Here is a 16,459-nt window from a genome sequence, read left to right as displayed (position 1 = left end):
TCCATAATTTATTAATATATTGTGTTTGATTTTGGTTCATTCAATAGATATTTGACCCTAACCACTGGTAAGATAGCGACAAAACAACAAGGCTCTTACTTCATAGAGTGTATATTCTAGTATGGGAGCTGGATAAAAATAAAAGATAATTTTAGGTGCTTCTCAATGCCATGAAGAAAATAAAGCAGATAAATGAGAGAAAGAATTGTAGGGGGTGAGGGCATGGTTGAAGCAGTATCAGATACGAGGACATGATATAATGAAAAGGAACTTCCAGGAGATAGCGAAGGACAGGGAAGCCTGGCGTGCTACAGTGCATGAGGTCACAAAGAATCGAACACGACTTAGCGACTAAACAACAACAGCCATGCGTTGCATTTTACTGTATGTGCGTTGGGAAACCTCTGGAGAATTTCAAGCAAAGGAGTGATCTGATCTATGTTTTTAAAGGCCTATCTGGCTTACTGGAGCAAGAGGAGCAGTAAAGTAGCTTCACATAGGAGACTATTAAAATTCAGTTCAGTTCAGTTCAGTTGCTCAGTCGTGTCCAACTCTCTGCGACCCCATGAACCGCAGCATGCCAGGCCTCCCTGTCCATCACCAACTCCCAGAGTCCACCCAAACCCATGTCCATTGTGTTGGTGATGCCATCCAACCATCTCATCCTCTGTCGTCCCCTTCTCCTCCTGCCCTCAGTCTTTCCCATCATCAGGGTCTTTTCCAGTGAGTCAGCTCTGAAATAAGAGTCTTACTCCTCTAGACTCCATTTTTCTTTCTCCAGATTGCCTTAGCTTTTCGGGGTCTTTTGTGTTTCCATACAAATTTAGGAGTTTTTTGCTCTGGTTCTATGAAAATTATCTAGTATTAGGTTTCAATTCTTTTATATATATATATATATATTTTTTTTAATGTGAGCTTTAAGCTCTATTGTAATTTTTTTTCCTAAGAAGGGACAACTGTAAATTTGTTTTTCCTTTTATTGATGTGGTAATTTAACTAAAAATTGACAATATAGAAATATTATTTTCCCATACATATTTTAACAGTTTTAAGTTCTGTCAAATAAATGATATGTTCCCTGGATTTCAAAAAAGCTCAGTAGTTGAAATTCAATGAAGATTGTATGTAGTAGAGCAGATACAACTTTTTAAGTTTTAGGTGATTAATATGTAGAGCAATGTTAGCAGCAATTTAATTTTATCAACTTATACCATTGTTTTATTAATACTTAGCTATCTGGTCCTTTAAAAGAAAAACATGTATTTTGGCTGCCTATTGTAAATGTGTGTGTATAAAAATGTAAAAACATAAATAATTTTCTCTTTTGTTTTGTGAGGCTAGAAGGTCCAGCTTAAAAAACGTGTCCGACCTTTTTGTGATGGGAGGAGCTCTTGTTTTAGAATCTGCAGCTCTCTTGCACTGGCTAGAGAGGGAGGGTTATGGACCTCTAGGAATGACCGGAATATCCATGGGAGGACACGTAAGCATTTTCATTTCAACTTATATTTTTTAATTGTGGTTATGTTTATAAGATCTATGGAATCAAGCATAGTAATGGATTTATGGTGTGTCCTCTGTGGGATCTCACAGTAGACCCATGCCAGAGAAAACTGCAGCTTTAAACTGTTGCCCAGTATCCTTACCTGTGGGCTGTGAGCACTGAAGAGGGTTGTGAGGTGGGTGGAAGATCTGGGGAATCTAATTATTTACAAATTCACTTTAGGGACTTCCCTGGAGGTCCTGTGATTAAGACTCCATGCTTCCAGTATGGGAGTGTGGGTTTGATCCCTAGTCAGGGAACTAATGCTGCATGGTATGGCCAAAAGAAAAGAAATCACTTTAGATATAGAATTAATTTTACTTCTGGTGAAAGCAGAAACAGATTTTTTAAAATATTTCTTCTTAATTTATTTTATTTAGCTTCTCCAGGTCTTAATTGCAGCACACAGCATCTTTTAGTTGCAGCATATGGAATCTAGTTCTCTGAACAGGGATCCAACCCAGGCTCCTGCATTGAGAGTGCAGAGTCCCAGTCACTGGACCACCAGGGAAATCCTGCAGGAACAGATTCTAATCTTTTATTCTAGTTATTAAATAATTATTTTTTTGCGTGATTTATGGAGATACTGATTTTACTACTTACTTCACAGCTATATTTCAGGTATTAGATTTAATATTTTATTAAAAGTTGGTAATAAAAATTAGCTTTTCAAATCTCAACTATAAATGCTTTATTTTGCTGTTAAATTCCTGAAGATAGCGGATTTACAAAACACTTTTTGATTATCTGTTCCCTCCATCCCTATACCATCAACCTGTTTTACCTTTGCTTTCTAGAGTGTACAGTCTCCTCATTGGTTTCTCCATTTAGTCTTTTCTCTCCTCAATCTTTTTCTTAAGAGCTTTTTCCCACACTATAACTAGTGTGGTTTTCCTAAATCTGTTCTCTGCTCTCTCCTCCTTAAAACCTGCCTAAGGTTTTACTATGGAACTGGCGCTAACTGCGCATCCCTCTAGTGCCCCCTCCCTCCTTATCACCTAACCAGGTAGCAGCTTGCCCTTCCGCTTCCAGGTTAGAGCGTCCTTCTGTGGGAAGCTCTTCCTGATTCCCAGACCACACTTCATTTCTCAGTAACATGTACATATTTCTTTGCACTGTGATTGCTTGTCTAGCAGTCCATTTTCTCTGTAAAGCAGTTGATTCAGTGAGGGCCAGGAACATGACCCTCTGGCTCATTTCCTGGACATAACAATCATCCAGTACGTTTATATCTATATCTATAGATACATATTCTTTATAATTCATTTGAATTATAAGATTAAGTTTAAAAACTTACTCAAATTCAAAGCAATTACCAAAGGCTGAAACTGATAAAATTAGCTTCAAAAACTCAAATTTGAAACAACTAAAGACAGTGAAACTGAAGGGTGGGGAAAGATCTATTTTCCTAACTAGTACTGTTTCCATTTTTATGACCTAAGTCAGAGTGTTATAACTTATCAGCTGGACTACTACCTATTAACTGGTTTCCCTACCTCAAATCTCATCCTCTCTAATCAATCTTATAAAATACTGTTTAGCTTCATTGAATCAATTCTTTGACAATAACGCTACTTTGTTCCAGCCTCTTTATTAATTCCCCATTATCTATGGAACAAAGGAACATCTAATCTGATCCTGATCAAGCTTTCTAGCCCTACCTGTCTCCCTACTCCTCTGGATACATGCCCTATTGACCAGCCTAATTGAAGTATATTGGCTGTTTCCCCACCAGACCCTGTATTTCTCACCATCCGCCTTTGATCATACCATCTTCTTTATATAGAAGACAAGACCCAATTTATCTTTTCCCCTAAAAGACAGCTATTTCATGAAGCCTTCTGTGAGTCCTCTAGCCAAAAGTAACATTTTACTTCTCTAAACATATTACATCATTTTATATCAACTGTATAATCTGCTTTGTAGTTCACCAAATTCTTGACATCTTTCAGTCAACCTCAAAAGTCTGAGATTTTTAGCTACGATCCTGCTCCACCTGAGCAGGTCACTTAAGTAATGAGTGTGCTTAGCCTACTGCCCAGGATCTACATCCCAGCATGTTTGCTCTATATTTACCCAGTAGAAAGTAGGTTTCTCTGAAGGGTCTTAAGATACTTAAAATTTCCTAATATACTTTATTGGTTTTTTAGGAGGCAGTTTTATGTCATTGTTGAGTTTATGACCTGGGGAATTTGGAGAGGTTGCTAGACATTCTCATGAGTGTTTAAGAGACTTTGTGTTCATGTCTTATCTCACCAACTACTATACAAAATACTTTTTTTTTAAATTGGAAGATAATTACTTTACAATATTGTGCTTGCTTCCACCATACATCTAACATGAATCAGCCATAGGTATATATTTGTCCCCTCTCTCTTAAACCTCCCTCCCACCTCCCTCCCCACCCCACTCCCAAAGTACTTCTTAATATTAAATATTTTTCATTTAATGACTGTGAACTTTAAACTGAATCTCTTTGTGTTATATTACAGATGGCTTCCTTAGCAGTATCCAACTGGCCTAAGCCCATGCCATTGATTCCATGTCTGTCTTGGTCCACAGCATCTGGGGTCTTCACTACGGTAATATAATTGCAGTTAATATTTAGATAGCTGTATATAATTAAACGTAACAGTTTTCAGGGTTCCAAAAATCACCCCCAGGTTTGGGGATTCACTGGAAGGAATCACAGGACTCAATATATAGTCATATTCACAACTAAAACATATTGCAGCAAAAGGATTCAGTATAAAATCAGTTAAGGAAAAAGGCACACAGGGTACAGTCCAGAAGAACCCAGCATAAGCTTCCAAAGGAGTCTTTTAGAATGTGTTTAATTCCTTCAGCAGCGAGTTATGACAATAGGTGCAAATTGTTGTCCATCTGTGAAACTCACCTGAGCCTTGAAGTCCAGAGTTTATATCAGAGATCAGAGTTCTTAGGTATTCTCAGCCTCACACACTAAAATTCCAGGAGGAAATCCAGTGTTTAATAGAAACTGCATTGTTTGTTTCAGCAGTTTAGGCCCAGTGACCCATATCATTTTGGAAGTTTTAGGAGATCCAACCAGTCCATCCTAAAGGAGATCAGTCCTGGGTGTTCATTGGAAGGACTGATGCTGAAGCTGAAACTCCAATACTTTGGCCACCTCATACGAAGAGTTGACTCATTGGAAAAGACCCTGATGCTGGGAGGGATTGGGGGCGGGAGGAGAAGGGGACGACAGAGGATGAGATGGCTGGATGGCATCACCGACTCGATGGACATGAGCTTGAGTAAACTCCGGGAGTTGGTGATGGACAGGGAGGCCTGGTGTACTGTGATTCATGGGGTCACAAAGAGTTGGACACGACTGAGCGACTGAACTGAACTGAACTGAAAGATCTATTGTTTACCAGTTAAGTTACCAGACTCTAGTTAAGGTCCAACTTTACAAGTAGGCTTGTCCAGAGATAGGAAATCTCAAGCCTGCTTTGTTAATTTTCTTTCTGCACAATAAGAATAATCAAACTATTGGACAACATGCTTTACAGATGTGATCTGATCTTAATTTAGTTTGTTATTTCAGGGCGTGCTAAGTAAATCAATTAATTGGAGGGAACTAGAAAAGCAGTATTATACACAGACAGTTTATGAAGAAGAAATTATTCACATGCTTGAATACTGTGGAGTAAGTATTTTTAACTTTTGCATAACATGGGGGGGTGGATTTTGACCATGGTAATGATTCAGATTTTTAAAAGAATTGCAGTTTTTTTTTTAATGTATATCTTTCTTTCTTTTTTTTTTTTTTGCCTGTGCTGCACGACTTGTGAGACTTTGGTTCCCTGATCAGGGATTGAACCCAGGCCCTCGGCAGTGAGAGCACAGAGTCCTAACCACAATCATGCAAAGCTAATGTATAGCTCACTATGTTTATTAAATGGCTAATCCATTTGTAATAGGTCAAGAATAGAACTTGACCATCCAGCTCAGCACTTAGCACCCAACCCAAAAACCTCTTTCATGTGTCCTAATCAAAAGGCCCCCTTCTCTCTACTATTTAGTTATCATCATCCAGATTTTTATAGTAATTACATCCTTCTGTCTTTAAGATAATTTTATTGTCCAAATATGCATTCCTAGATATACATCTTTTATCTGATGTGTCTTTTAGGTATCTTTAATCTATAAATTCTTCTTCATTCCTTTCTTTTCATTATAATTTATCTGTTGAAGAACATGGGCTATTTACCTGTACAGTTTCTCATAGCCGAGATTTTTGTTTGTATTCTCATGTATATTCCTCCATGTTCTTTGTTAAGAGTATAGGAAGCAGGTAATGTCTGGCTGCTCTTTCCTGTGGTGTAAGCAGCCATTGATGCTTAATGTCTATGTCTATTCCATTGAGAGCTGCAAAATGCTGATACTCTAATTCTGTCCTTTTTTTTCATTTATTAATTTAAAATACTTTTATTTTAAAAAGTCACTTCCTTTGCTAATTATTTGGTTGTCTCATAATTCAGTTCATATTATTTAGTCACTAAGTCCCATCCAACTCTTTTGCAACCCCTGCCAGGCTCCTCTGTCCATGAGCTTTCCCAAGCAAGAATACTGGAGTGGGTTACCATTTCCTTCTCTAAGGGATTTTCCTGACCCTGGGATGGAACCCAAGTCTCCCGCATTGGCACACAGATTCTTTGCCCCTGAGCCGTGAGGGAAGCCCTCAGTTCATATAGGAAAAGTTTAATTCTTTCCCTTAATTTACCAATTTTCAGGGAAATGAATTGCTTCCTGATTACTCTCCTAAAGTAACCGTTCTTTTCATGAATTTTAAAGTTTTGCACACTCAGTTTGAAAGTTACTGATAATCTGGGTGAGCTGGGAGTCGGGGAGGCTGGTGGCACCCTCTGCAGAGGTTTTGCCCCAGTGTCAGCTGAGGCAGCCATGGTATTTGCAAGGAGTGGCGGGGACCATCCCTGATTCTCACACACCCCCACCATGTGAGCCCCAGACGGATGGAGGGTCAGCTGAGAGTGGCCCCAGGGGCCAGGTGCAGGTCAGATGGCGGTGGGGGCTGAGGAGGGGGTCAGTGAGGAAGGGTGAGTGAGTGAAGGGGAAACACCAGTATGGAGGAAAAGTGCAGATGGCTTCAGGTGCCACGCTGGTCTGGTCTGATCTGGAGATCAAACCCAGTCTCAATCCCTTTTGAAAGGAAGAATATTCCTTAAATAATATTTATTTCTCCAAGCATGAGCTTACAATCTGAAATTGAGGTACGTAACAGAATTTAAGCCTTAACTCAGAAGTGTATGGTAGAGCTAAAGAAGACAACTGACCAAGGGTCACCTGAAAATGTGATGGCTAATAATCCCAGGACAAAATTAGAGACTACTCAAGTTTCCCTCCTGGCCCAGACGGTGAAGAATATGCCTGAAATGTGGGAGACCCAGGTTCGATCCCTGGATGGGAACCATCCCTTGGAGAAGGAAGTGGCAATCCACTCCAGTATTCTTGCCTGGAGAATTCCATGGACAGAGGAGCCTGGTGGGCTACAGTGCATGGGGTTGCAAAGAATCAGACACAATTGAGCAACTAACACTTTCACTTTCACTCAAGCATAAGGCCTCTACAAAGATGTTTGATGTACAGGCCTGGCCTGAGTATGTTGTGGTATGGGCTTGCAGAAGATACACATGGCTCCCTTACAGCAGTTATCTTAGTCCTTACTCCATTGTTTCTGCCAAGTGCTGCACTGGCTTAGAAATTGGCAAGGCTGATTGAGGCCAGTGAAAAATGTCAAGAAAATATTTAAAAAGTTAAAGGACTGAAAAAGGATTGGAGGATAGAAGGGGAGTTTGGGGGAGAATGGATACATATGCATGTATAGTTGAGTCTCTTCACTGTTCACCTTGAAGCTATTACAACATTGTTAATCAGCTATACCTCAGGGCAAAATAAAAAATTAAAAATTCTTCATGCAAAAAAGGAAAAAGGAGTGAAGGAATGAACAGACTCTGTAATCAGAGGAAAATTGTTTGGAAAATTATGCAGCTTTAGGAAGACCCATTAAACTTTCTTTTCAGATCTTATGACAGCATTATTTAGTAAACAAAGTCTAAGAACATGGAAGAATCATGTTAGTTCTCACCTGTACTGTATCAACTTTTAGGCTTCATGTAGAAGTTTGTTGACAGTTAATGTAAACTGATATTTATTATGCTATGGATTCTTTTTAACTGACTTAGTCATTTGCCATTTTGCAGCTTCTGTATTTAAAATGAATACATCCTGTGGAGAAAAATGGCCTTAGATTATGAACTCTGTTCAAATAATGGCTTAAAAATGGGGTCCTGTTCTAGACAAAATCAGAATTGTCTTGAGGTGAAATGCATGCTTGGTTTAAAAGAGATATAGTGTATTAATTACATCTTTTATCATTATTACTTATTTTTTGGACGGGAATCATTTCTAGCTTCCTCAAAGCAAAATAATATTTATTCAATGAGTACTTATTTTCTCTGTTTTTCTCATCCTAGCTTTTGAGATACTTGTAATTACCAGACATTCTGCATTCTTAAAAATTTTCAGGATGGGGAACACATGTACACCCATGGCTGATTCATGTCAGTGTATGGCAAAAGCCACTACAATATTTTAAAGTAATTAGCCCCCAATTAAATAAATTTTTTTTAAAAATCTAATTTTATAAAGTATTGTCTTATTATCTTCACTATGTAGACTACTACTTAGAGGATATAACCATTTTTGTACTTATGAACACTGCCATTTTCTTAGAGATGACTTGTGTAGAGTAATATAAAATGCACTCTTTTAGGGGAATTATCTAACAGTCTAGTGGTTAGGACTTCATGCTTCCACTGCAGGGGGCCCAGGTTCCATTCATGGTCTGGAAACTAAGATCCTGTAAGCCACACTGTGTGGCAAAAAAAAAAAAGCAATTAAGTGTAAGTGAAATTGAACATGCTTATAAGTTTAAGAGCAATTTGTATTTCATTTTTTGTGACTTTATGGCATATCCTTTGCTCATTTTTTAAATTGTTGTTTTGAGCCCTTTATTCACATCTAATCAATTAAGGTAGTTAGCTCTTTGTCATATAAGTTGCAAATATATTTCCCCAGGCTGTCGTTCTTTTGTTTGACTGCTTTTAGTATCTGACAAACTTTATTTTTACTTAAATTGTAAGTTCTTAAACTTAGTGTGTATTATACTTTGGGGATTTTAATAATATTTTTTCTTGATAATTTTTAATTTTTCTTAGTTTAGCCTAAGGAAAGAATTTGGGGTGACTGATGTATTACTGCTAGGATGCACTCCTAAGAATTTTAGAAGTTCTAAGGTTAAAACAAATCATGGATTTCAAAACTGTGGCAATAGAAACATGACACAAGCAAGATTTCCCTGGCAGTCCAGTGGTTAGGACTCTGCACCTGCTGGGGGCCCAGATTCAGTCCTAGTCTGGGAAGCTAAGATCCTGCGAGCCTAGTGGTGCAGCCAAAACAAACAAAACAAAGTGTGTCACAGGCTAAATGATAATATTTACCATTTAGTAGGAAACATTTAGCAATAAAACATAATCTGTCTTAGTCCTCAGTTAAGTTTGGATACCTTTTTTCCTGTTTTTTTAAATTATGGTAAAATATATACCACATAAAATTTACCATTTTAACCATTTTTAAATGTACAGTTCATTAGTATTAACCACTTTAACCATTTTTAAGTGTACAGTTCAGTAGTAGTAAGTACATTTACATTGTTTTGTAGCCATCACCTCCATCCATCACCACCATTCATCTCCAGAACTTATTCCTCTTCCTAAACTGAAACTCTGTACCCATTAAACTAAACTCTATTCATGCCTCCTAGCCCCAGGCAACCACCATTCTACTTTCTGTCTCTATGAATTTGACTACTCTAGGTTCCTCATAAAAGTGGAATCATACAAGATGGTCCTTTTGTGTGTGACTTATTCATTTAGCAGAATGTCTTCAGAGTTCATCTCTGGCATAGCGTGTGTCAGAATTTCATTCCCTTTTAAGATTGATTAATAATCTATTATATGTATATGTTATATTTTGTTTGTCCATTTATTCCTTGATGGATATTATGTGCTTTCTCTTTGTTTTGACAAGGTTGTTACATAAAATCCTATTTTATATTAATGACATTTTCTTCTCTTTCATATGTTCAGACAGATTCTTTCAAAATGGGACAAGAGTTCGTGAAACGCTTCCCCAGCAGTGCAGACAAGCCAACTAACCTTAATCTGGTTTCTAGAACTTTAAATTTAGATATGGCGGACCAAGTTGTGTCCCAAAAACCTGTTGAGCGCCATAAATCTAGTAAAACATCTATCAGTGCCACATCAGAAGGACTCTTGTTACAAGATACCTCTAAGATGGACTGCTTCAATCAAACACTTTCAGCCAACAAAAGTAGTTATACAAGTTGCAGTCCTCAGTCATGCCACCTACTCAGTAAAGAACAAAGAAGAAACAATCTTCAGAAAGAATCTTTAATATTTATGAAAGGAGTTATGGATGAATGTACTCATGTAGCAAATTTCTCAGGTATTAATTTTTATGTGACATTGAGACTATATGCCGATGATATGTAAAATGTGTGAAATATTTTTAAAGTATGCTATAATTTCATATTTTCAAGGATATATTTATCATTGGCTCTGCAATGTGTTTTCTAAGATAAGTGAGTTATTTAAATGTATATTTAAATTTTATCCATGAAAATCCAAGACCATTTTATTAGTTCGTTAAAAACACTGGGGTTTGTTTCTTCTTTAGAATACTCATCTCATTGTATTAGAGATGAATATTATAATGTTATGGTTTAGTACAGTTGATTTTTTGAAAACTTATCTTGTTTATTTACTTTTCACTGTGTTGGGTCTTCATTGCTGTGTGGGCTTTTCTCTAGTTACAGGCACGCGGGTGCTGCTCTGCTAGTTGCATGGGCTTCTCATTGCAGTGGCTTCTTGTGCTCAGCTCTGGGGTGCTTGGGCTCCCGCCGTTGCCGCCCCTGGGCTCTAGAGCACAGGCTCAGCAGCTGTGGCACCCCGGCTTAGCTGCTCCAAGCATGTGGGATCTTCTCGGCCCAGGGATAGAGCCCATGTCTCCTATACTGGCGGGTGGATATTCTACCACTGAGCCACCAGGGAGATCCAGTATAGTTGACTTTCAACTTAATGATCAAAAGTTTTAGTTTGGCAAGTATTTTCTGCATACTTACTGCATTGTATGGTGTATTTTACTTTTCAATATGGTTACCAGTATTTATATAAAATTCTTAGAGCTTCTTCAAAGTATATATGTTGCATCTTAAAAAATCCTGTACCTAGTTCCAGTTGACCCAAGCCTCATCATAGTGGTTCAAGCCAAAGAAGATGCCTATATTCCACGAACAGGAGTTCGAAGTCTACAAGAAATTTGGCCTGGTTGTGAAATCCGATATCTAGAAGGGGGTCATATTAGTGCTTATCTTTTTAAACAAGGACTCTTCAGGTAAGATGATTGGTCTAACTGGTGCCTGTTACTCGTTTTTTGTTTTGGGGATTTTTTTTCTCAATAAATATTTAAAAACTTGATATTTGTCTTATAGATTTTAGTCCTCTTATTTCCTTCCTGCTTCTCTCAATTCTCACATTGTGGTACTCTTTCCTATCTTATTTTCTTTTCCTTCTAGAGAACTAGGAAATAGCATATGATAGGCATGTTTTATTGTGTGGTTTTACCCTCTTCAAATATTAATAGCCAGGTATTTTAGAGTGTAGGGAGGAACACTAGGGTTTGTAAAACTTGCTTTGACTCATCATGAATTTTTCACTCCACTCTTACATTCTCTCAGAATGACCTGAGCATCTTGTGGAATAATCTAGCAGTGTGTTCCAGCAGCCAGTAAATATTGAACGTTAAATGAGAAGTGAAATACTGATTTTATTGTTAATAATCTTGTATGACTCCATATTTGTTAGAACTTATAAAAGCTTTCCTGCAATGCGGGAGACCTGGGTTCAAGCCCTGGTTTGGGAAGATCCCCTGGAGAAGGGAAAGGCTACCCACTCCAGTGTTCTGGCCTGGAGAACTCCATGGACTGTTTAGTCCATGGGGTTGCAAAGAGTTGGACACAACTGAGTGACTTTCACTCACTCACTCATAAAGACTTTTATGCTATTATTCTAGTTTTTTGATATGCCAGTTTATTTCTACTTCTGTTCATTTGATTGTAGCAGTTATTATTGGAATATTTATCATTAATGGTTAAATCCGTTCACATCAAGGGGTTAGACTAGTGCCCTGTGCAGTGTTCCAAAACTGCCAACTGGACAGTCATATCAAAGAAGAATTGTGTATGTATGTGTGGTATGTTTGACATGTTTTTAGCTCTTTTTTTAATCTAAGAAATAATTATCTATATGTTGTTGCTTATGTAGTTCAATGTATAGATGTCACCTTCGTGAGGTATGGATAAATTCTTCAAGTCTGTAATGTCCTCAAGAATGTAACACTTTCTTTTTATAATATGCTCTTTAAAAAAAAAACAAAACACTCATTTGTAAAGCTGTGAGTTAGTCAGTGAGTGAGCGGACTATTTACCCAACACTCAAGTGACCCTCTGGCACAGCAAAACTAAAACAAAAGCAAATAAACATTGTGTGTAGGGAAGGTTGCTAGGGTTTCCCAAGAAGAGTCTAAAGTTCTGTTACATGTGAATGCAGTCAACCCACATGCTTGCTTTAGTAAATCATTATCAAATTTATTTTATTACTCTTTTATGTATCTATGTGGGAATATGGCTGAGAGGCATTAGGAAGAATAGATGTTATCAAAGTCCGCTATAAAAACTCCTCGGTGCTCACTTGAAGGCTTCATTTGAGAAAGAAATAAATGTTAGCTATCAGTATGTGCCAGGTACTAGATTTCTTCTGATATTACTTTTAATATCCCCTTTTACACAGAAATATAGGGAACAAAAAAGATTAAATAACTTGCTCAGGAGGAATAAATACTAAGCTATTTGACTTATACTCCCCACTAGTCACTTTAAACCTAACAAAGTTTAAATGACATTGGAACAGCAGAACTTTACAAATTCACCCTTATCACTCCTCAGATTTAAAAGTAAAACAAGCCAATCCTTTGTGTGCTCTAAGAATTTGGGTTGTTTGGATTGACAGTACAAGTAAGAGACTATTCAAATGATTTAAAATGCACATGTATACCTTTACTAACCCTTCTCATACCATGTACAGTAGCCCAGATTGCAACCTTGGGCCTCATTTTATGAATTTTTGAGCCAAATACAAGAATGATACAAAACTTTTTCTTTACAACAAATTGGAAATCACGGTCATAGCAGGTGCCAGTTTTAAAGTTAATCTTAGTATCTTTTTAAGGATGTAGGGAAATGCTTAGTCAAACAAGTACAATATAGGATTAATATTAATATGACCTCAATTATTATTTATTTATTTAAAATTTTTTTTATTTATTTGGCTATGCCAGGTCTTAGTTGTGGCATGTGGAATCTAGTACCCTGACCAGAGATCAAACCCTGTCCCACTTCATTGGGAGCATGGACACTTAACCACCAGATCACCAGGGAAGTTCCTCAGTTATTATTTAAGCTCTGTAAAAATACAGACAGGAGCATTAAAAAAAAAAAAAAGCCTATAGGAAAAGATTAAACATAGATACCTTTGAGTGATGGGATTATGACTTTTTTTCTCTTTTTCTGAATTTTATACAATGAAAATGTATTTGACAATAGGAAAAAAGCCAAAATAAGCCTTACAAATAATATCTTATGAACTTGGGCCAGCTCAATTTGACTATTTCTTTCCAATTAAAATATTAAAATACCTAGTGAAGTTAAGGTATGGAACTAAGGCTTTTGAGTTCATTTGCTATATCATAATCTATGAAACAGATTGAATATGACATTTGAAAAGTTATATAGCCAGTTAATTTTCAACAAGTAGAAAGAATAGAAAGAACCAGTCCCTTTTCATTTTATCATTTCATATTTTATTCATATAAATAATATAAATTTTAAAGCACAAAAAAAAGTGCTTCTCAGGAAAAGATGGCTTTTATCAACCTTGAGTTTATAAACCATCAGTTTCTGAACCATCAGTTGGATACACATTTGAAGTTTTCCAGTAGTGGTGAATTACATGGATCCAAACACCCTCACGTACCTGCCTCTTCCACAGCTGTTTGGAGACAAGGTCAGGTTGCAAGCCACAGGGTATTTGGAAATAACTTACAATAAAAGCATTGTCTGTCCCACTTTTTTGCCAATTACTTGTAGTTTTTCTTTCATGTTTAATTTTAGGCGAGCCATCTATGATGCATTTGAACGCTTCCTCCATAAATACGCTAACTAATGGGATCACTGTATGTAGCCAGTGGAGCCATCATGTTTCTTACAAAAGGAGCTTTATCCTTTGATGATGTGAAGAACAAGCAGACAGCACTATATACTCTACCTGCTGTCAATTGAGCCTGGAATTCAGTATACAAATCAGTCAACTGTTATCTTTAAATACATTTGAATAATTGTAAACCAACATTTGGATGAAATAATGTTGAATATTTTGTTAGTTTGTGGGAACCCCATAAAAATCAATATCTAGTCCTTTGTTATTTATGAAAACTTCACATTTTTATTATGAATAATTTATTAATTTAAAGGTATTCATAGAAACCCTTTTGGTTTTTAAAGAACTGCTAAATCAAACTTCATTTGTAATATGTCAGCCTGTGTTGTATATATTCCCTTACATGGTCTTTCTATTATTGACTTGATTTGAGAAACAGGTTTCTTCTATGGATCCATAGTGAATTTATAATCCTATTTTCAATATTAATTTTCTTCCATGGATAATTCTGTGTAAAATCAGTGTTAATGTTAACTTTGAATTTTAGGAAATCCTGATTGCTTTGTATTTTAAGTGCTTTTAATAATTGAATGTGAGAATGAAGATAAGATGCATAAGACTTTAAAACTTTGCCAAAATAGGTTAGAAAAAAATGCCAAACATCTTTCCCCTACTTGAAAAGTTTCAGTTCATGAAAAATGAAAATGAACACAGACCTATTGCATTAATTGATAGGTAACGATTTCTTAACATTTTCTTGTATACATATTCAGAGTTTGCTAAACGTCTAACTTTAGGCCAGATACTTAAACAAAGTCAAAACTTTGACTTTTTAATTTCAGAAATTAATGGCCACTTATAAAATTGATTTGTCCCATATAAACTTCATTTTATAGAAAAGATATAATAACTAGTAACTTTTTAACCTTTTTAAAAAGAAGTATTATATGGTTACACTTGGTGCTTTCTTTTTATCTTAAACTTCTGAAGCCACGAGCTAAAATGTTTTTTAAAAGTAGAAAATATTTTGGCTTGGAATAAATGTATTTGAGTTGCATTTGTTTGAAGTATGTGTTGTCTGTGGGTTACTTTATTATAAGTAATCCTACTCTAGTAAGGATATATGAATTATAAGGTGCTTTGCAGCCTTTTTAAAGGAGATTTTATTTGTCCTTATAATGCCTCCATCACCTTAATTTTTAAAAACTATTTTTAAATGATTAACATGAAGTCACCAATGGCATACAATGTTGTAAATTCTGTAAAACTGCTTTGACATAACGAGCAAACATGGTTTGAGCTGTAAATTTTTACATGTTTAGATTAGAACCTTTTCACTGACAGTATGAAATTACTAAGGTTCTCCAACAAAATACTCTTTAAAGTACTCTTTAAAGAGAAACTTGTTGGTTAACTGAAATACAAGTATTTTCTTATGTATTTAGTGAGGTGATTGAATGCTTTCTGAGCAATGACTTGAGCAAACCCAATACTTTATTTTTCACATAAATATTTCCTATAAGCAATAATGTACATAATAATGTATTTAACTTTAAATTTGTAAAAGAATAAAACTCATTTCATTTTAATAAACTCTTAGGCATAATTAATCTCTCCCAAATAAATGTGAAAAAAAGTATTTTTAAAAATTTCTTCTCTTAGTTGGATGGTTTAAGAATATATCCACACAACTACCTAAAGAAATGTTGTCTCATTTTTAAGATTGGGTACATAACTTGCTAGAAATTCATTTAGCCCAGAGTTGCAAACTGACAGTCAGTTCAGGCCAGCTTGGCCCACGGTTGTTTTATTCAGGGTGCATAATTCCAAAAGTTTTGAATTCAGAAAGTCTTTATATTGGGTATGCAGTCCCCCATTTGCCATAGTCCACCAGACTCCAGGCTCTTACATGAGACTACTTCACCACTTTGTGTTGCCCACTTGGCCCTGAAGACATCTGAGCTTGAGACCTCGGTTTAGATCTGTGGTTTAAAAAAGTTTCTGAATTTCATGATTTGATAAAACTGTAAGTACTGTTGAATCATTTTAGCATATGCAGTTTTAGATTATTTCTTATGAATGTAAATTTTAATGTGGTGCTTTCTTTTGTAAAGATCATTGAATTATTAACTCTGTAACTGAAATTTTAAAATCATTTCCAAATATTCTATATTCACAATAAAAGTCTATTTAAAAAATTACTTGTTATGTTTAAGAGGTTTTATTCTAAATACAGAAAACCCATGTCACATTTGATTAACATGGCCTAATTTGGGACTTCCCTGGCAGTCCAGTGGTTTAAGACTCTGCACTTCCACTGTAGGGGTCATCGGTCTCATCCCTGCCTGGGGAACTAAGATCCCACAAGCTGTGTGGCACAGCCAAAAAAAAAAAAAAAGTCTTTAAAGAACACTCACAATGTAAAACTAAAAGGGAAAAGAATTGACACCCCCCCCCCCCCAATAATCATTTCAGTTAAAAAAAGTATAAAAATAAAACTAGCTTAACTGCTACTCTAAGG

At 36.2% G+C, this 16,459-nt stretch overlaps 1 protein-coding gene and 1 non-coding gene across 4 annotated transcripts in view; both read left to right on the top strand.

The window, feature by feature from the left end:
• The window catches only part of ABHD18 (abhydrolase domain containing 18), a 37,660-nt gene extending 21,521 nt beyond the window's left edge, over positions 1-16,139 (top strand). For 2 of the 3 annotated variants that reach the window (XM_070474866.1, XM_070474865.1), the window contains 6 exons: positions 1,342-1,480; positions 4,033-4,122; positions 5,109-5,210; positions 9,733-10,111; positions 10,897-11,059; positions 13,893-16,139. In XM_070474866.1, the coding sequence (XP_070330967.1) occupies positions 1,342-1,480; positions 4,033-4,122; positions 5,109-5,210; positions 9,733-10,111; positions 10,897-11,059; positions 13,893-13,944 (925 nt within the window). In that variant the 3' untranslated portion in view covers positions 13,945-16,139. The remainder of the gene's footprint in view (positions 1-1,341; positions 1,481-4,032; positions 4,123-5,108; positions 5,211-9,732; positions 10,112-10,896; positions 11,060-13,892) is intronic. The other variant, XM_070474867.1, reaches the window with a different exon arrangement.
• On the top strand, positions 1,547-1,679 carry LOC139037899 (small nucleolar RNA SNORA42/SNORA80 family). The gene has a single exon (XR_011490848.1). It is a non-coding gene; the product is annotated as a small nucleolar RNA SNORA42/SNORA80 family (small nucleolar RNA).
• Positions 16,140-16,459: the final 320 nt, after the last annotated feature.

This window comes from Odocoileus virginianus, chromosome 12 (genome assembly GCF_023699985.2).
Source record: "Odocoileus virginianus isolate 20LAN1187 ecotype Illinois chromosome 12, Ovbor_1.2, whole genome shotgun sequence".
Lineage (NCBI taxonomy): Eukaryota > Metazoa > Chordata > Mammalia > Artiodactyla > Cervidae > Odocoileus > Odocoileus virginianus.
Note: the sequence above shows the minus strand (reverse complement) of the source record. Positions and strands in the feature narration are given on the sequence as shown.